The sequence below is a fragment of the Sus scrofa genome, chromosome 16, assembly GCF_000003025.6.
Source record: "Sus scrofa isolate TJ Tabasco breed Duroc chromosome 16, Sscrofa11.1, whole genome shotgun sequence".
Classification (NCBI taxonomy): domain Eukaryota; kingdom Metazoa; phylum Chordata; class Mammalia; order Artiodactyla; family Suidae; genus Sus; species Sus scrofa.
In genome coordinates, this window is record NC_010458.4 from 35,997,493 (window position 1) to 36,019,722 (window position 22,230).

General features: G+C 37.1%; 1 protein-coding gene across 2 annotated transcripts in view; it reads right to left on the reverse strand.

The window, feature by feature from the left end:
• Window positions 1–22,230, reverse strand: part of MIER3 (MIER family member 3) — a 34,957-nt gene that overhangs the window by 7,025 nt on the left and 5,702 nt on the right. For both annotated transcript variants that reach the window (XM_003359776.4, XM_013984794.2), the window contains exons 4-10: window positions 11,864–11,998; window positions 10,254–10,374; window positions 9,212–9,297; window positions 8,663–8,735; window positions 6,558–6,709; window positions 3,690–3,771; window positions 2,131–2,225 (exon numbers count right to left, since the gene is read on the reverse strand). In XM_003359776.4, the coding sequence (XP_003359824.1) occupies window positions 2,131–2,225; window positions 3,690–3,771; window positions 6,558–6,709; window positions 8,663–8,735; window positions 9,212–9,297; window positions 10,254–10,374; window positions 11,864–11,998 (744 nt within the window). The remainder of the gene's footprint in view (window positions 1–2,130; window positions 2,226–3,689; window positions 3,772–6,557; window positions 6,710–8,662; window positions 8,736–9,211; window positions 9,298–10,253; window positions 10,375–11,863; window positions 11,999–22,230) is intronic.

Sequence of the window (22,230 nt, forward strand, 5' to 3'; positions counted from 1 at the left end):
AAAGCTCCTAGAAAATAACAGGAGAAAACCTAGATTGGGGATGGTGATAACTTTTTAGAAACAACAATAAAGGCACAAACTATGAAAGAAAAATGGGTAAGTTGTACTTCATTAAAATTAAAAATGTAAACTCTCCAAAAGACACTATTAAGAGAATGAAAAGAAAAGCCAAAGACTGGTAGAAAATACCTGCAACACATATCTGATATGACTTTTACCCAAAATATATAAAGAACACTGGCAATTCAACAGTAAGAAAACAAACCGCCCAATTAAAAAGTGCAGTAAAGACCCTAACAGGCACCTCACCAAAGAAGATGCAGATGGTGAATGAGTAGATGAAATAATGACCCACATACATCATCAGGGAAATGCAAATTAAAGCAAGATAACACTACACACTTGTAGCATCGCCAGAATCCAAACAGAGGCTGGTGAGGATGTGGAACAACAAGAACTCTCATTCACTGCTAGTTGGAAACTGCTGGTAGGAATGCAAAATGGCACAGTTACTTTGGAAAACAGTTTGGTGGTTTCTTACAAAACTACCCATACTCTTACGATACTATCCAACAATTACACTCACTGGTATTTATCCAAAGGAGTTGAAAACTTACGTCAAAAAACAAAACAAAACAAACAAAACAAAAAAACAAAAACCTGCCCACTGATGTTTACAGTTGCTTTATTCATAACTGCCAAAACTTGAAAGCAACCAAGAAGTCCTCCAAATGGTGATTGTATAAACAAACTGGTACATCCGTACAATGAGGTATTACTCAGTGATTAAAAAAAAAAAAATGAGCCACAAAAAAACCATAGAGAAATCTTAAATGCATATTGCTGAATTATGAAGCCAATCTGCAAAAGCTACATACTATATATAAGACATTACAATGGTAGATAGGTATCATTATACATTTTTCAAAACCCACAGAATACATAACACAAAGAGTGAACCCAAATGTAAACTATGAACTTTGAGGGATAAAACCATGGCAATGTAGACTCATGACTGTAACAAGTGTGCCACTCTGGTATGGGATGTTGATGGGGGAGGGAGCTGTGTGTGTAGGAGAAGGAGGTACAGGAACTCTCTATACTTTTTTTTTCAGTTCTGCTGTGAACCTAAAACTGCTCTAAAAAAATAGTCTATTTTTCAAAAAGTGTGTGTCAATGTGTGTACATTTTAATAGTATGGGATAAATAAATCTCATTAAAATTCTTTATTCTCTTTGTTCTAAGGAACATAGGATTTTATTTACTTTTTTTAGGCCCCCACCTGAGCATATAGAAGTTCCCAGGCTAGGGGTCAAATAGGAGCTGTAGCTGCCAACCTAAGCCACAGCCACAGCAATGTGGGATCCAAGCTGCCACTGTGACCTACACCACAGCTTATGGAAACACCAGGTCCTTAACCCACTGAGCGAGGCCAGGGATGGAACCTGTGTCCTCATGGTTACTAGTCAGATTTCTTTCCACTGCTGAGCCACGACAGTCAGATTTAACTCCAGAATTAAAATATTTAAATGGGTAGGTCACTATTTTATGCCTATTGCCTTTGTTTTTTTGTTTGTTTGTTTGTTTTTTTGGTTGAGCCTGTAGCACATGGAAATTCCTGGGCCAGGGATCAAACCCAAGCCACAGTAGTGAAAATACCAGATCCTCAACTGCCACGAGGGAACTCCTACTGCTTTTCTTTTTAAGGCTGCACCTGAAACACATGGGAATTCCTGGGCCACGGGTCAAATTGGAACTGTAGCTGTGCCCAAACCACAGCCACAGAAATACCAAATCCAAGCCGCATTTGCAACCTACCCTGCAGCTTGCAGCAATGCCAGATCCTTAACCCACTGAGTGAGGTCAGGGGTCAACAGAGACACCACCAGGTCCTTAACCTGCTGAGCCACAATGGGAACTCCAGGAACTCCTATTGCTTTTTAAACTAGATTTTATATTTTAGAGCAGTTTTGGGCTCACAGAAAAATGAATCAGAAAGTAACAGAAATGTTAATGGAGGAGGAGAATTAACAAGTTACAGTTGTTTTCCTACCGAAGTGACTTAGAAATTAGTTGCTTATACTCATTGCAACGTTAAGCAATTTCTCTGTACTAATTTGCCTAACTTACCTTATTCTTCTGTATAAGATGAAAATCTTTTCCAAAAAGCATGAGTGCATGTTCAAAGCTCCGGCATTCTTCTTCTGTCCATGCAGTCATTCCCTCTAAAGAAATTTTAAAACAAAATACACTGGCCTCAAAACTCTTTTATATGAATCACTGATTCACTCAGTATGCTTTCCCTATAAAAAGCTATAAACACACACACACACACACACACCACACACACACACACACACATGTTCTGTATTTAGAGATTTTAGTTAGGATTACCACAAAATATACTTTTAGTAATTTTAACTTAAAAAAAAATCTATAATAACAAAATTTAAACACTATTTTTTTCCTCTGCATGGCAGGACAAGAATCTATTTTTTTTTTAATTATGCTCACTGTTTTTCTGACTTTTTTAAACACTGAGCTTTTTTTTTTTTTTAATTAGAAAAAAAGGTTATTTCCTTGAGGCAAAAAAAAAAAAAAAAAAAAAAGCCTAACTTTGGTCTTATATAAAAACTGTAAGTTCTTTAATTAGTGACCACAAATAATCAACACTTATTTATTTAAAGTTGGTCTGTAGAGTGCTATATGTAGAAATACAAAGGGAATAAGAAACAGCTTATGCTCTCAGAAGACTAAATCCCACTGAGCTTCCCAGCAGATGTTAATGTCGATGAATCAAATCTATCCAGGGCAGAGGGGACTTGAAGTGCCTCACTCACATTGAGGACCAAGTCTCCAAAGCCATTAATAGTAGTCTGCCACAAAGGAGGAAAATAATTTGACTAAGGAAGAAATTTTAGAAAACTTGAACTAAGGAAACACTAAATATATTTAGTTTTTGAGAGTTCTGAGAGCTTAAACTAATTTTTTCAAAGAAGCAGCTTTTACAAGGAAACATTCCAATAGACTATCTCAAGCTACAAATTTAAATGTATTACTTTCAGCTTTTCTATTTTTCCAAGCCATTTATACAATATTACTAAGTACTATTTCACTCTACATATACTTAATGAAAGCTATGGTGCATGCAATGCATTTACGTAATAACTAAAATACTGAAATTAAAGTTAACTTTCTTCCTTGACACACACAAACCAAAACCTAAGCATTGCAAAAATGTTATTACATGATTACTAAAAATACACTCCTTGTAATACATTGACTGGAACATATTATACATGTTTCTTGTTTTAATCTTTAATCTCCTTTCCATTTCCTGTCTGGTTAAAAAAAAAAGAAAAAACCATTTTTGTTTCCAATGAAATCATAAAATCATTCTTATTAATTACTTTGGATATATTGTCATCTCTGGGGTCTGCTTTGTTCTGTAACTATTTCTTCAAGAAAGTGGAGGTGACAGGGGGGTAACTAATTTGTATTTGAACAATCTCTGGTACGTCTAAAAACAGAGGGCAAGAAAAGGAAAAAATTATTTGCTCTGAAGATGAACATGGATCTTATACAAAAGTATTACAGGATTGCTCTGTCCTTATCGATACTTTGCTTTATTCTGATCCCCAAATGACCATCCCTATTATTTCCCTCTCTTGAACCCAAGTGTTTCTTACCTTGAGATGCCTTTCCATTGCAGCAGTACCTTTCGATTGCTTCCTTTATGTTATGGTTACACTTGAGAAGTTCATATAATGCCTAGGGCAGAGGGGAAAAAACTATTCATTAAAAATTACCAAAAGTTCATATTGAACAGCACTTGAAAACAAAACAAAACAGGTATATTGTAAGAGTCCTGACAAATATTAGGTGAAATGTTCTCTAATTTCAGGACATTTGGGGGTAATTTTGCCCAGACAGTCAATCTACATACTATCCTGTAGACTGACTCTGGATGAGTTTGTTCCTCTCATTCTACTTCTCAGAAGTCATCTACCAGTATCATTCTTAATTTTTTTTTTTTTTTTTATTGCTAGGCCTTCTGAGTTGGGGGAATCCCCCTATTTAACTAATTCTCGTTGGGAAAAATGAGAATTACGGTCTTGGCTCTTAATATCATCCACCCCTTGCTTTTTAGAGTTTTAATAAAAGAGAACAGCAGCAGGCCTGTAACAGAAGGATTAATACTTAAGTGGCTGGAGTTTATAATGGTCTTAGTTACTTCCATCTACTATGGAAGATACCTTTAAATTAGAATTTCTTCTCATTAAATCTGTCTGAAATCATGAATATACTAAATAGCAGCAGACAGAAGTCAAATGAAAGTTAAATAAAAATCCACTTTTCCGGAGTTCCCGTCGTGGTGCAGTGGTTGACGAATCCGACTAGGAACCATGAGGTGGCGGGTTCGGTCCCTGCCCTTGCTCAGTGGGTTAAAGATCTGGCGTTGCCGTGAGCTGTGGTGTAGGTTGCAGACGCGGCTCGGATCCTGCGTTGCTGTGGCTCTGGCATAGGCCGGTGGCTACCGCTCTGATTTGACCCCTAGCCTGGGAACCTCCATGTGCCGCAGGAGCGGCCCAAGAAATAGCAAAAAGACAAAAAAAAAAAAAAAAAAAAATCCACTTTTCCAAGTAAGTTTCAGGAAAGGCGGAGATGGCTCAATATTAGTAAACGTATTCAATAGATTAATAATTAATACATTTATAATCAATCATTAAAAAACAATCTCAACAGCTGCTAAAAAAGCTTCAGATAAATCAGTATCCACTTCTATTTTTAAAAAGACAAAAACTTAGTCCAAACACTCTCCAACATAAACCACAGCAACATCTTCTCAGATCCACCTCTTAGAGTAATGACGGTAAAAACAAAAATAAACAAACGGGACTTAATTAAACTTAAAAGTTTCTGCACAGCAAAGGAAACCCTGAACAAAACAAAAAGACAACCCACAGAATGGGGAAAATCTTTTCAAGTGAATCAACTGACGAGATTAATCTCCAAAATTTATAAACGCCTTCTGCCACTCAATACCAAAAAAACAAACAACCCCATCAAAAAATGGGCAGAAGATCTAAACAGACAATTCTCCAAAGAAGACATACAGATGACCAAAAAACACATGAAAAGATGTTCAACATCGTTCATTATTAGAGAAATGCAAATCAAAACCACTATGAGGTACCACCTTACAGCAGCCAGAATGGCCATCATCCAAAAGTCTACAAACAATAAGTGCTGGAGAGGTGTGGAGAAAAGGGAACCCTGTTACACTGTTGGGGATTGTAAATTGGTGCAACCACTGTGCAAAACAGTATGGAGATTCCTCAGAAAACTAAACATAGAGCTACCATTTGATCCAGCAATCCCACTCCTGGGCATCTATCCAGAGAGAACCACGACTCGAAAAGACACATGTACTGCAATGTTCATTGTAGCACTATATGCAATAGCCAAGACATGGAAACAACCTAAATGTCCATCGACAGAGGAGTGGATCCAGAAGATGTGGTACATATATACACAATGGAATATTACTCAGCCATTAAAAGGAAATAAATAATGGCATTTTTAGCAACATGGATGGACCTAGAAATTATCATGCGAAGTGAAGTCAGTCAGACAATGAGACACCAACATCAAATGCTATTACTGACATGTGGAATCTATAAAAAGGACGCAATGATCTTTGCAGAACAGATACTAACTCACAGATTTGACAAACTTACATTTCCAAATGAGACAGGTTGGAGGGTGGGGGAATGCGCTGGGGGACGGAAATGCTATAAAATTGGGTTGTGATGATTGTTGTACAACTATAAATGTAATAAAATTCATTGCGTAATTTTAGAAAAAAAGACAAAAACCGTAACAGTTAGCAGCAGATGGATACTACCTTAGTATAATAAAGACAGTCTATATCAAACCAAGGCTAGTATTATTCTTAATGTAAAGACCTTAGATGTATTATCGTCCAGCAAAAGCAGGCCTCAAATCACTATTACTACCAAAAGTCTCTGAGTTCCTATTGTGGCGCAGTGGAAACGAATCCAACTAGGACCATGGGGTTGCAGGTTCGATCCCTGGCCTCACTCAGTGAGTTAAGGATCCAGCACTGTTACTGCAGTGGCATGGGACACTGCTGGGGCATGGGTTTGATCCCCGTCCTAGGAACTTTCACATGCTGCTGGTGTGGCCAAAAAATAAATAAATAAATAAAACAAATTTTTTAGAAGACTAAAGTATTAAACATCAATGGCAAAAAAATAAGATTAAGTGATTAAAAGGATATAAAATGGTATCTAAAGTAAAATATATGTGTATATATATAGAAAAAAAAAAAGGCCAGAATAAGACATGAAACAATATAGAATGGTTATCACTAGATCTTGGGGTTTTGTTTTTTTTTTTTTTAAAACCAGTATTTTTCAAGTTTTAAAAATCAGAAAGAGATGGCTGGTTCATATGGAAGAAATATGTGAACCAAACATAAGAAAATTCTGACATATTAGTTAGCTGCTGTTTCAACTCAAGTTACTGTTTACCTGTTCATTGTCCCTTGTGTGTGTTCCTGCAGAAATCCTATCCACTATTTTCTCATTTCCAGTTCTTAATGAGGTCTCAACAAGGTATTCCTTAACTTTACTCTCCAGAACCACACCAGGACGCCAGAGTAACTGATCTTCATTTTCATACACTGATAAAGAAAAATCCCATTAACACATCAAAAATAGTGAACACCATCAAAGTTGTATGCAAACTGTTTTTCCTCTTCCAATGCAAGTGACTAACTTTCAGGACACCAGTAATCTGATTATTTGATAAACCAAGCCTTCCACTAGTAAAGGTTTAAAACAATTTTTTTTTTTTTTTTTTAACTTTACTAAGGGCCAAGTATTCCAGAGACAGGAGCAAGTAGCTTTTTTGGTGGCAGGATTTACTAACAAGTGAGAAGGCTTTTTATGCCTAGAAGTCTAATGTAAAACCCAATAGTGGTATCTTACATTCTTCTAATAAGGAGGTAAAATAACCTGTGTAAATTCTTTAATGACCTCATTGGAATTTTCTCTTAACTCCCTAAATGGCTCTGTGAAATGGCTAGAGGTTAAAAACTACAAACAAATAAAACAAACAAAAATAAATAAAAATCAAAATATCTTCCAAAAATGAAATACCTAAGAAAGGTACATTTTCTTTTTACTGATTGCTTTCCAAAAGGTAATTTTTATTTAAAAAAAGGAAGCAGATTAATCAAAAATGAAAAGATGATAAACAGCAAGAGAAGTAAACTGTCCACCTCTTAAAGAGGCTCACATATTTATAAGTGAAATGTCACTGAAACAAACTTTCTATTTCATTAATGCGAACACTGCCGCCTTACTCAAAGCTTCAACTTCACACAATAAAGTCATACAGATGGCCCAAGGATTTATCCCATTGCTTCAACCGCAATCCATTCTTCAAGTGTATAATAACTACTAAAAATAGCTAATAAAGGTAATTTACTGAAAACTCACTACGTAGCAGCCGTGCTAAGGGCTTTATATTCACAAGTGTAAAAGGCAGGCATTACTATTCCCAGTGAACAGGAAAGTTAAAAATAAAGTGTGTTTGTGAAGCAGTAAGACTGACTTTTGAGGTTAGTTTCTGGAGCCAGTTTCTTTACTCTTTGGTCAAAACTGAAATAGGTAAAATAGTTTGGGTTTATTCCCTCAAAAGATAAAGAAGGTACACCTTCCTTCCTAAAGATGTAGAGCTGAGAGAATATTACCTCCCTTGTGTTTAATCTAAGGTCCGGCAACTGCTGAGCAGGTAAATTGGCTCCAAGGGTTGTGTGTGGCATTTAGGTGGGAAGGTGGAGAGGCTGGACCTACCCGGGACAACTGTTTTTTATCACTTTGAAAGCAGTTTAAGAAAACGGTGTGGCTAGGGGCTGCCAAGGCTAAAAATCCCAAGGTAACCAGTCCTGTCTTTCAATGGCAGATGACCTGACACGGAGGAAAGGAAGAAAGAACTTAGGAAATATTTGTTGCCATGCTGCTTTTGCCCTCATGACATCAACTCATTAGGGAAAAGTCAAATGTCTACGGCCAAATCTATTTGATTCCCAAGTTCAGCTAGGAAGGCATAGCTAGATTTTTACTTCCCACCACCTCATCCATCTGTATTTTCAGCTATAGTTGGAATCTATCAAAAATATGAGGTTAACTGATGACACTTAGGTAGGGATATATAATAAAAGCAGCAGAATCTTTATAATCCTCAAACTTCTTTTAGAGCTGGGGCAGGAGAATTTCTTCTAGCTTCTTTTTTCCTCAAGACTTTCTTTCTAAGAGGATTATAACCCTAACATTCCCATTATCTCAGGGTGATAAGATTCTACCAAGTTCACTGAAGCAGGATATAAGAGCAGCTCCCTTATTTTAACAAGTGCTGAGCATACTGGCTAAGAAGCACCGTATGGGGAGGGAGAGGTTCTCTGAAACTCATGGTTAATTTTGATACATTACTCCTAAATCAGGCCTAGCTCTTCCCTGACTCCAAATTATCTTGATACTGACAAGAAGAATGCACAACCAGATATTCAAACAAACATATTGAAGAGTAACTTGGCTTCCCAAATATTATCAAAATTAAAAGCCTTCCTTACCTTTCTCATTACCAGCATACTCTCCAAGATAAGGTGGGATCTCTGCCTGATATTGTAAACCAATCATTATTTCCTACAGGAAAATTTAGAAGTAAAAACGACTTACTATAAAAATAAATACTGAAAAAAAGTTCCAATTCATCAGTTCCTACAAGTCAAAGTTATCGTGCAAAAACAAAATTACCTTAAATTATTTCAGAAATGTTTTTAGGAGTTCCCGTCGTGGCGCAGTGGTTAACGAATCCGACTAGGAACCATGAGGTTGCAGGTTCGGTCCCTGCCCTTGCTCAGTGGGTTAACGAACCAGCGTTGCTGTGAACTATGGTGTAGGTTGCAGACGCGGCTCGGATCCCGCGGTGCTGTGGCTCTGGCGTAGGCCGGCAGCTACAGCTCCGATTAGACCCCTAGCCTGGGAACCTCCATATGCCGCAGAAGCGGCCCAAAGACATAGCAAAAAGCCAAAAAAAACCCAAAAAACAAAAAAAAAAGAAATGTTTTTAAAAGCTACTTTAATCCAAATGGTCTACTAAGTTATGATGGTTAACATACCTTTCTCAAATCTTCAGGTGAGTTACCGCTGTCTGTTTCAACATCTTCAACTTCTGATTCTTTATCTCCATCACATGTAGTATTTGCTTAAAAGAAAAATTACATTTAAAAAATGGTTTTTGTTGCCTATTTTTGCAGTATGTGGAAGAGCACCTAATATATTTTACTTAGGATAATTTACAAAAATTTGTTGAATAAATGAGATTAGCACAAATATATTAAAAGCTCTTACACTATTCTCACATTTTGACACTAGTCAAAACAAGACACCTGAAAACATTAAGAAAGTACATAGTATCCTTAAAATTATTTTATATTCAGTCAAATACTTCAGAAAGGCAAGAGGAAAACCATTACGGTCACCTTAAAAAAGAAGGTAAAGCAATGGATTACACTGATTACACTAATCCCAAGTGAGACACACACTGCATTTTGAGTGCATCAAAATTATCTTTTTTTGCACACATACATGTATGTGATTTGAAACTTAACAGTTCTTCAAACATAAAAATACCTGAGAAATAAGCAAGATGGCATTTAAAAATTATTTCAATTTAAAGACCTTTTAAATATTGCTGATATACATTAAGGGATAACATCAAGAATTAAAAGGAAAGGATCAAGTAAATCACTAAAAATAAAAAATACTTTTTGAGCAAATGAGCGTTTCAGCAACTGAGAGTTTCAAGCAACTGAGAGTTTTCAAAACCAATAGAGTTAAGAGCCTTTTATCAGAAGTACAAAAAAAGTCTATAAAATTTCATGGCTGAACTAAGATTGGTTGCCATAGCAACAGATGAGTCTTGGGAAAGAAACCATCCCTGCAAAACTAAGCAAATGTTTTCATTTTAAAACAGCTTATTAGTTTACATCTCTTCCCATTGCAAAATGTTATAATCTTGTTCAGATTATAATAGTACTTTATTTCAATTAATTAAAACACTTAGAACACTTAGTCTGACATAAACTACTGAATGCAATAAAATGTACTCGGGCTAGAGCATCAATGCTATTATTAATCAGTAATAATAGAGTTTCTTACATCGTAAAGGTCTAGGGAAGAAATCAGAAGTTTCATGGGAAGTCACAGATGGTGTCAGATCATCTGCAGAAGACTGAGTTTCCTCATCATCACCTGACAATAGATCTTTTGCTATTTCCTCCTGTAAGAAGAAGAATGTAATTCTAGAATTAGAAATGATTACATCTCATCAATTTTGATTTAAAAAAAAAAGCTTTGTAACACTATTCCTAAACATTATGATAAAATATAATTAAGAACTAGTTAAAGCCTCAGTTTTGAGAAAAGTAAACTTGAAATTCTCCTATGATTGGAGTTCCTGTCATGGCACAGTGGAAACAAATCCGACTAGGAATCATGAGGTTGTGGATTCAATCCCTGGCCTTGCTCAGTGGGTTAAGTATCCAGCGTTGCCATGAGCTGTGGTATAGGTTGCAGACAAGATTCGGATCTGGCGTTGCCGTGGCTCTGGTGTGGGCTGGCGGCTACAGCTCTGATCAGACCCCTTGCCTGGAAACCTCCATATGCCACCTATGCGGCCCTAAAAGTACAAAAGACCCAAAAAAAAAAAAAAAAAAAAAAAAAGAAATTCTCTTATAATGTATTCATGTACAGAATTATTTAATAACTTCACTATTTAATTATAAATAGTGTTGAATAACAATACTTTTATACATTTATGATATAAAAAACATTTTGCCTAATTTGTGGGTATGAAGAAGCTTATCTGAAGCTGCAGGCTAATTTGTAGTTACTTTACAATAAAAATCATCTTACTTCTCAGTGGTTAAAAACTAAACTCACTTTCTGCCAATTTAAATAACTAAAAGAAAACAAAAAAGCCTCCAAACTCCACTCTTCTCATAATTTTTTAAAATCCAACTAATGACCAGACTGGCTAGTGACATAATTTTAAAAGAATCAGTTCTGAATTAATTTTTATTTAAGTGTAGAGTTATACTTGTGCCTGACATATAGCAGGTAATCAATACCTGCTGAATGACTATGGTCATCAAGGTCTGTACATTAATATCCCATCTGACTGAAAAGTGCGAACAACATAACTCAACGTGACAAGTTCCAAAATGTGGATTCTGAGACCTGAAGAGCAAGGAAAGCTTCCCAGGGATCTGTTAGCAGAGACCATGACTGTGAGTTTTCCTCAGCAGGGACTAGGCCTCCCCTACAACAAGCCTATGTTAAATACTTATCACTGAGGCCTCGGCTGCTATGACCGCTATCTCTCCTAGAGGCCAAGGAAACAGAACTTCATTTCCAACCACTCCACACCTAGGCCAGCTTGGTTTAAAACTTCTGCGAGATTTATTTATCAATGCATTCAAGTGTCCACAGGATCAAAAGAAGTTAGGGCAAAATCGAAATTCAGATACAATCCATCAACAGGAAGAATGAAAAGTTATGGAAGAAAACTTAAATCTCAAAATAATGAAGCTATTACTACTTTTAAAGTACTGTGATCAAACCCAAATAACATTCAAATCAGTCACTGAAATGATAACAGCAATGGATCCAGAAAAAGTTTATAATTCAGAATTATGAAATGTTTTAAAGAAACTAATAAAAACATTTAATGGTAACAGGGAATTTTTCTTTGAAATGATTGTACTTACTTTGTCTAGTGTCATATCTGGTAGTTCATCTGCAAGTTCACTTGGGGAGCTATTTGCACTGGAATTTGCAACTGCTGGAATTGTGGATTCATAGCCATAGAATGCCAGTAAATCTTCTAGAGGCATGTTTCCTTCCTATTCAAGCCAAAGCACAAACATGAACTCAGTGGCCACCACCATGCTGAACCACAGATAAACTGTGATGCCATTAATGTTCATAAATCACATTATCAAAACAGCAGCACCAAATCAAAACCAAGTTTTAGTTCTACCTTTTGTACCATAGCCAGAAAACAGGATCGAACATCTAGAGCTGTAACTAATATATGAACAAAAATCTAATAATTCATATCTTAGTTTTCATTTTCCAGCACCATTTCACTTTTTAAAAACTTCCTCAAATATCTGCTTTAGTGCAGACTTTTTTTTTTTGCCTTGAAACATTTCCAATTAAGCAATCAATAACTTGACGTAATTTTTAGCTTGTTTCTTTGCAATTAACAGTTGAACATTTGGTTTACTCTTTACTAGAAGATACCTAATAGGAAATCTTTCCTGAACATTTGCTAACATTAGTAATGTTTACAAAGAAATGTTCAAAATACGTTTATCCTTTGATACTCCTACTACTGTATCTATATCCTATACCAGTTGTTTTTTTCCCCACAACTGTCTGATGAAGTTTGCATTACCAGTACCTTATAGATGAGAAAACTGAGGCTCAGTTCTGGGTTTGAATGCCAGGACTCCCGGTTTTCTTACTGGCTGTGCTACTTTGATAAAATTATATACTCTGGCTGCAGTGATGCCTATGTTGTGAATACCTAGGCCATGTCACACACTGGCACCCAATCACTGCTTTTTCCCTTTGCTAATCTGAAAATAAGTACTGTACTTCCTTTTTAAAAGTATTTTAATTCAACCACTAAAGTGTACAGAACTATTTACTATCACTTAACTTCAAAACCATATATCCACAAACTTGTTAATTTCTTATATTTTAAAGATATTTATGGTCCATTTATTAAGAGATTAAAACTTGCTTATGATTTAGCTTTCCCTTAAAGAAAAAATATCTAAGTCATGAAGCAAACAGCATGAAAACACAAAGAATATGCAACACATGCCTACAGGGGATCACAAAGTGAGCTGAGGAGAACTGGTGATAACTCCCAGGGTCAACAGGGGACACAGAATCTGGGGGTCCCCAAGAATTGGCCTCCACCTTTGTGGTATAGAACTTATATTTTTCACTATGCCTGAATGAAACAGATCGATGTTATGAGCTCAGAATAAGGCATATGACAGAATGCTAATCTGTAAATTTGCAGTAGAAGACATGCCCCTTTTCAGTGACCATACCAGTCAGGCCACTCAAGAAACCTCTTCAGGTTGGGATTGAAATCAGTAAGAGCTGCTCTGGGACCATGGATAAATGCAGCATAAATTAAGCCGAATGGTCAGGATAGACAGAAGTTCATCTGTGCCATGGGAAAACCTCATGAATTATTCTTCTCACAAATCGAAGAATTCCTCAAAAGTGCTAGAACCACAGTGAGTTTCTCCAATCCTGCTCCTTGCAGAGTTCACGCAGCCCATTCCCTTTGGCTCAAACTAGTTATAAGAGGAGACTGGCAAAGGTTGCAGCCTTTGCCAACCACCTGTTAGCAATACTTCTCCAAAACTTTACAGTTTCAGATTCCCTCCATGAACTGGGGAGATGGCAATTTTCCCTCCTCATACACTGAGAGTCCACATTCCCATCAATACAGCATTTATTGGGCTCCAGGTACTGCTTGGAGGACTACTGGCTGTGGCTATAGAAAGAAACACCTCCCCCCATCCCCCCAAAAAATCCCTGCTCTCAAGGAATTCAGTCTTAGTGGAAGGAACTGATAAGTTAACAATTATAATACACTGTGATAGCTGTAATAATTCTGGAATTGGTGCTATGAAGTGGTGGGTACAGAGAAGGGAAGACCTAGACTCCAGGAATTATAGTATGTGGTAGGGAAGTATCACACAGAAGGCAAAGACTAAAAGACAATGAGATTTTTAACAAATGAGAGTTGAGTACTAAGGACTTATGGTTTGTCATCAGAAATACTGACTGAGCAATGACTGTGTCAGGAAGCCACTGTGCCAGGCGCTAGTAAGAAACACAGGTCTTGCACTTCTATAACTTATATACTTGGGGGATACTGACAGTACACAAATATAGAACTGCCAATTATGAAGAGTCCAAAAGAAATAAACAGGATCATGAGATACAGAATAATGTGGAGGGCCTACTGTCATAGGTCACAGTAGAAGACAATGAGTGACCTTAACTTGAGTCCAAAGTCTAAGAAGTGACCAATCATTCCAGTGAAAAGCATTCAAGGTAAAGGAAACAACACACTTGAGGCCTAAAGGTGGTTTTCCACTAAGCCAATGACCAAAGCACAGAAAGGAGACTTAGGAATTGTTCAAAAGCAGAGGAGACAAACTTCTAGGCTTTTGCACAGCAAAAGAAACCATAAACAAAACAAAAAGACAAACTATGGACTGGGAAAAAAATAACTGCAAATGTTATGACTGACAAGGGCTTATTTTCCAAAATATATAAACAGCTCACACAATTCAAAAACAAGAATAACAAAAACAAAAAATTGAAAAATGGGCAGATCTAAACATTTCTCCAAAAAAAGACAAAGAGCTGGCCAATAAGCATGTGCAAAGATGCTCATCATTGCTAATTATTAGAGAAATGCAAATCAAAACTACAATGAAGTACCACCTCACACTGGTTACAATGGCCATCATTAAGAAGTCTAAAAATAATGAATGCCAGAAAGGGAGTGGAGAAAAGAGAACCTTCTTGCCCTGTTGGTAGAAATGTACATTGCTGCAGCCACTACGGGAAACAATATGGAGGTTATTCAAAAAACTAAAAACAGAGTGCCATAGAATCCAGCAATCCCACTATTTCAACAGGCATATACCCAGACATAACTATAATTTGGAAAGATACATGCACCCCTATGTTCACAGCAGCACTATTTACAATAGTCAAAACAGAGAAGGTACTTAAGTACCTATCAAGAGATGAATAGATAAAGGTGTGGTATGTATACCCAATGGAATACTACTCAGCCATTATGAATGAAATAGTGCCATTTGCAGAAACATAGAGAGACCTAGAAATTATCATACTAAGTGAAGTTAGAAAAGACAAATACCATATGATATCAGTTATATGTGGAATCTAAAATACAACACAAACTTATCTATGAAAACAAAACAGACTCACAGACATAGAGAATAAATTTGTGTTTGCTAAAGGGGAAGTGGTGTGGGAGAGGGAAGGATTATGAGTTTGGGATTAGCAGAGGCAAACTATTATACATAGGATGGATAAACAACAAGGTCCTACTGTATAGCACACTGTATTCAATACCCTGTGATAAACCATTATGGAAAAGGATATGAAAAAGAATATATACATATGTATAACTGAGTCACTTTGCTGTGCAGCAGAAATTAACAGAACATTGTAAATCAACTATACTTCAATAAAATTTTTTTAAAAGGAGGAGATTAGCAAGACAAGCAGAGACATATGACAAAAGGCCTCATGGTAAAGAAACCTGGACTTCATTCCCAGGGCAATGGGAAGCCAATGAAAATTGTAAAAATGGAATGATATGACTTTATTTCTTCTTTAGTGCTGGGCAGCTGCATGAAGAAAATTTGGGGAGCTAGAGAGATAAAAGTTGAGACACCTCTTGGGAGTCTCAGGCTGGGTTTGGGTAGTGATACAGACATGGAGAGAAGTGAACACATGAGATACACTCTGAGGTGGGATCAAATGGGCTACTGGATGTGGGAGTAAAAGGAAGAAAGGACAACTCCCCAGATTTCTAGTTGAGCAACTGCCAAGGTAGTGGTAACGTTTACTGAGATAGAAAAGACTAAAGGAAGGTAAGGTTTATGAGGGGAAAAAAAATTAAAAGTTCTGTGGAAGACACAAGTTAAGTTTGAGAGGACTATGAAACATCCAAGAGGAAAAGTCAATTTGGCTGAAAGCCTGGAGTTCAGAGGATCAGACTGGGCTAAACATATAAATCTGGCATTCATTAGTATCTAGATGATATTTAAAGCCACAGTAGTTGATGAGCTCACCCAGGGAGAGAGTGAAGAGAAGGGGATCTATATTTTATTAGAAGAATTTTAAGATATATTACCCTATAGGCTATGCGATATGTATGGAAAATTTTAGACATGATTTACATTTTGGAAATGACTTTTTAGAGGGAATAGAAGAATGAGAGCCTGAAGTGAAGAAGGGAATTATATAAGCAAAATTAAGAAAAAGGAATCTGTTTCTTGACTGACGTAATAGAGGGAATGCAAGCGACAAAGGAGTCTTAGTGGATTGCCCATTTCTGGCCTGAGAAGGTTATGTAACTACAGCACCATTAAGAGACTAACAAAACAAATAAACTTAAGGGTGGAGGGTGGGACGGCAGAATGATGACTTAAGGTGAAAGCTGAAGCAATGGGCTTGAATGTATCATCCAGAAAAGGCATACAGAAGGAGCATACAAAGCAAGAACCTTGGTGAATACAATCAATTAAAACTGGGGGGGTAAAGAAAGAAAACCCATAAATATGACAGAGGGAGACATCAGAGAGTAGAAGCAGAACTAGGAGAAAATGCAGGTTGTATAACTTAAGGAAGAAGCAAGGGTGGAGAAACCACGGATGGTCACTTGGGTCAAATATCAAAGAGAGATCAAGCAAGATAAAGATAGACATGCATTCTTTGTACCTGTGAATCAGGAATTATTGGTGATCTGACAACCTGCTGGGAGAAGCAAAGATGAGGACTGAATTTGGAGGAGAGAAAGTACGTACACTGTAAAAGGAGAATGACTAAGGGCAACAGAAGGTCAAAAGAGAATCTGCAAAGATGGGAAATGTATACTGAAATTCAAAAACAAGTTGGAGTTCCCGTCGTGGCTCAGTGGTTAACAAATCTGACTAGGAACCATGAGGGTGTGGGTTCGATCCCTGGCCTTGCTCAGTGGGTTAAGGATCCAGCGTTGCCCTGAGCTATGGTGTAGGTCACAGATGTGGCTCGGATCCCAAATTGGTGTGGCTGTGGCGAAGGCCGGTGGCTACAGCTCCGATTAGACCCCTAGCCTGGGAACCTCCATATGCCACAGGTGCGGCCCTAGAAAAGACCAAAAAATAAAAATAAAAATAAATAAAATAAAAACAAGTAAAAGAATAAACTGAGGGCTGAAGCAATTAGTCTGGGATGTGGCAGATACTTTAGGGACTGGAGGGAAGTTAAAGAAGAATGAGCATAAGAGTTGAGTTTGCATGTGTGGGGTGAATAGGAGGTTCCGGGTACTCATTCATGAAAATCCTACTTTCACTATGAAGACACAGGCATGATCACCTGGTGAGGGACAAAGTGACCACCTTGGTGGAAACTTCATTAATACAGTCAAGGGATGACACTATAGAGTCCCCAAGAAGGTGCTGGTGCTAAAACACAGAAATTACCTGCACTAAAACTTTAAAGCAAACCTGGAAAAGGTTAATCCAGTCTCTAAAGCACTTTACAGATGAGCTTTCTTTTAGAGCTATTAATAAACCACTTAGTCCTCGAAGCACAGAAATATTTTCAAAATTGAATTAGCAAATCTCAAAGTTTTGAAGGATCTGTGGTGGCTAGATGAGCTTAGTTTGATGCAGCACCTTATTCCAGTGACGAGGATTTTTCTCTTCTGCTTCTCAGCTATTATGTTGAACCTATTTAAATTTCAAGGACACATGTGAACCTAGTCACACTTACAAATGAACTACTTTATAAGTCAAAGGATTTAAAATAGTAAGAGCACAATATTTAGATGCAGAAGACTCACTAACTGCTAACTACTACTGTGGGCAAATGACCTAGCCTCTCGCACCTCTATTTCCTCATTTGAAAATAGAAAAATACATTACTTCCTTAATCCTATGATCCACAGCTTCCCATATCAGAAATCAGGATGCATCCCATTACCATGTACAGATTTCTCATGGTAATAGCCCTGCCTGCTCCCATCTATGCTATTTCTAAGTATACAGTTCATCTTATAGTCAACAAGGCCTCTCAGCCAAGGAAATGATGCTAATACTTGTCTGACACACTTGATGGTGTTGCTGGATGGGTCAACTGACACTGTCTAAGTGAGGTACAGATAATTTTAATATATCACCAATCTGATATCTTAAAATACAGGCTGCAGAACAGTATACATATAACTTTTTCAAATGCTCTTTAAAAATTAAAAAGGGGAGTTCCCGTCGTGGCGCAGTGGTTAACGAATCCGACCAGGAACCATGAGGTTGCGGGTTCGGTCCCTGCCCTTGCTCAGTGGGTTAACGATCCGGCGTTGCCGTGAGCTGTGGTATAGGCTGCAGACGCGGCTTGGATCCCGCGTTGCTGTGGCTCTGGCGTAGGCCAGTGGCTACAGCTCCGATTAGACCCCTAGCCTGGGAACCTCCACATGCCGCGGGAGCGGCCCAAGAAATAGCAAAAAGACAAAACAAAACAAAACAAAAAAATTAAAAAGGACTTATACCAACGTCTAAACTGTAGAAAAGGTAATTTCTACTTTTCTCATTTCATAATAAATATCAGAAGAGAAATCTATATATTAACAAAAGCAAAAATATAAAAATTACTTTTTAAAAAGCTATAGCTCTAAATCTAGGATTTTTAAATTATTGTTAAAAATCTCTCAGTGGAGTTCCCATTATGGCTCAGCAGTAACAAATCTGACTAGTATCCATGAGGATGCAAGTTCAATTCTTGGCCTCATTTAGTGGGTTAAAGATCCTGCGTGGCTGTGGCTGTGGTGTAGGCCAGCAGTTGTAGCTCTGATTTAACCCCTAGCCTGGGAATTTCCATATGCCGCAGGTATGGCTCTAAAAATAAAACAAACAAAATCTCTCAGGAAACAATAAGTGAATAAATTACAATACAGGATAATATAACGTAAATATTATTTTAGTAGGTTTAATAACTAAAATCTTGTCACTAATTTATTCCCTATACTTACCAAAGTGCTACTCTAAGAAACTTACTTTCCATAACATATAATGTATTAAAAATTTGTAAGCACCAAAATAAAAACCGTGTGTATAGATTACAAACTATCAAATATGAGTATAAAAACTTATAATTTTTAAAAATAAACATTAACATCAAGCCCCCAAGACTGTTACCATGTACCAATACCTAAATCACTGCTATAACAATGTAAGATTAATACATTACTTTAAACTGTATAGAAATAATTTTAAATTTCTTCTAAAAAATTAAATGATTCTTACTCTTTATATCTGTCTGTTTCTTTTATTCATTTTCATCTTTCAATAAACATCAATAAAGAACACGTCTACACAATTATCTTTACTACAGATAAGAATCACAGTTCCGAGGAGGTGAACAGTCAGTTACTCTTAGAAACAGCTCTGCTTGTCCCTTGCTCAATGAGAGAAGGATCAGCCTTCTGAACAGGGACATAGCTCTTAGGGCTTCAAAAGACTTTGTTTAAAATCACCTGTATTTTTCTGTTCCAATTTTCAAGAATGTGACATAATGCCAAAAAGCAAAACTGCCTAAGTACACAGAAAATGAAATATTTAAAGACCTATAATTTTTCTGAATCTACAAATTCAGTGATAGGTATCATTACAAAACAAGGATTGAGTTATTTTGACTAAAGCAAGTGAAAATTATAGAAACAGAAACTAGGAATTTCTGTGACTAGCTAAGTAAGTAACTCATTGTGTTGATTATTTCTCTGTATTTTCCCGAATTATCTTCTAAAACTCACCAACCACAGATCAAAGAAGCTATTCCTACAGCTGGAATAATATAGGACTAGCTGGAAGAATAAAACCTACAAATCTGAAAAACGAAAGTTTTTCAGCTCATAAAAATTTCCACCAGATTAGCCACATTCAAGAAGTAACCACCATAACACATTAAAAAACATTTTAAGTTCTTACTAGTTTATTGACAAAATATCTAATTTGAGTGGCTGAAGTGCAGTCTAACACATTGATACCATTTTCTTATGTTGTGCTGTAACTAGACCACTGTCTCCCTGTCTTTAACAGCAAACACATCATCAAGGAAGGTGCATTATGAGACCACCTGGGTCTTTCACCCATGCCCACAGCACTGTCCTAATGTAAATAACTACAGGACAGAAGTATCTATTCTAAGAAGCCTTCTATGAACTTCCCTGCGATGAGGCCAAACATCTTTTACCATAAACCCTTTCCCCCATAGCTCTCACTGCTTAGTGCTTTCATAGTTCTTTGCTGAGTACATCAAAAAACTTTTGCTCTCATTTGTCACCCTACACTAGACCGAAAGCTCTTGGAGCTCAGAGACATAGTCAAATTTCTCATTTTTGCAATCCCAGGACCTACCACTGTCCTTGACTTGTGATAATGCTAACTGGATTATAATTTTCAGTTATTCTACGCTACCTACGCATAAGAAGTAGAAAGAAATTGTCTGAATAAGTCAAGGCAGAGCTTGGGACTGGAGCATCTTTTTTTTTTTTTTGTGGGTGAAGGCAAAGTTTTGCTGTTCTATTGAAGCAATACAAATCTTTTCTCTTCAAAAAAAAAAAAAAAACTTTTCTTTTCAACAGGCAATGTCTAATGAGCACCCCTGAAAGAAGTAACAGGCAAGACTTTTCTTCTTGAGTATTTCCTAACCGTTTGATTTCTATATTCCCTAATCTGTTTGGCTTTTATAGGAGATACATCTATTTTTAATGACTAAATCTAACTGCAACCATGTTGGATTAATTTGCCAAAGGAATGAACATGTTTAGAAAATTTCAGGGCATTACCATGTGGCTCAGCAAAATGAACCTGACTAGTACCCATGAGCATGCTAGTTTGATGCATGGTCCCAATCAGTGGGTTAAGGATCTGGCATTGCTGTGAGCTGTGGTGTAGGTCAAAGATGCAGCTCAGATCTGGCACTGCTGTGCCTGTGGCTGTGGCTGGCATCTGCAGCTCTGATTCAACCCCTAGCCTGGGAACTTCCATATGCCGAACGTGTGGCCCTAAAAATCGGGGAAAAAAAAAAAAAGAAAGAAAGAAAATTTCAGGTCTACAGAAGCAAGCCTGGGGTCTAGGCCCTGAGGACTCTCCTTCTGTTTCCCTGTGTATTAACATGAAGGAAAAAATGCAATAATAGCCCAGCTCTGCCTTACAAAGATAGCAAGAGAGATTACATAAGAATGTGCATTGTCTTCTTCAAGAAAAAGAGGTACGAAAATTCAGTACTATTCCTGAAAACTTTTGATATTCTGGGCTGATTAGAAATTTGCAAATAAAGTTAGCTTATAGATAAGTAAAATCTTTTCAAGGGACCCCCTAAAAGTGCTTCTCTCTGAAACACTGGTATAAATATCTATTTAAAATCCAGTTCATTTCAATTTATATTCATTTGGGGTTTTAAAAGTTATAAACTACATTCACCCTGTCAACTTTCAAAAATATGACTGGGGAGTTCCTATTGTGGCACAACAGAAACGAATCTGACTAGGAACCTTAAGGTTATGGGTTCAATCCCTGGCCTCATCAGTGGGTTAAAGACCCAGTGTTGCCATGAGCTGTGGTATAGGCCAGCAGCTGTAGCTCCGATTGGACCCCTAACCTGGGAACCTCCATATGCTGCAGGTGTGGCCCTGAAAAGCAAAAAAAAAGACTGGGAGGTAGAAAGGAAATAGAATATTACTAACTCACAATTAAAAGTAGAGTACTGGTTTCCACCATGGCTCAGTGGTAACAAACCCAACTGGTATCTATGAGGATGCGGGTTTGATCCCTGGCCTCAATCAGTGGGTAAGGATCCAGTGTTGCCGTGAGCTGAAGTGTAGGTCGCAGACACGGCTCAGAACTGGCGTTGCTGTGGCTGTGGTGTAGGCCAACAGCTGTAGCTCCAAATGGATTCCTAGCCTGGGAACTTCCAAATGCCATGGGTGCGGCCATAAAAAAAAAAATAATAATAATAAATAAAGTAAAGTAAAACATTTTCTCTTTCAATTTCTTACAGCAGTCTACCAGATTTTAAGTTTCTTGAAGGAAAAGACTTCTCCCTGTATCTGCTGCAGTATTTACTTAAACTCAAGTTTATCCCTTAGTAGAATAGTGTGGTATAATGCAAAGACGCTGGGCTAGGTTTCAGAACTAAGTTTAGGGCCTATAGTTCTCTGTATCTCAATGTTCTCATCTACAAATGCACTTACTTCATTGTGCTGGTATAAACTTAAAACTTAGGTTAACAGATACAA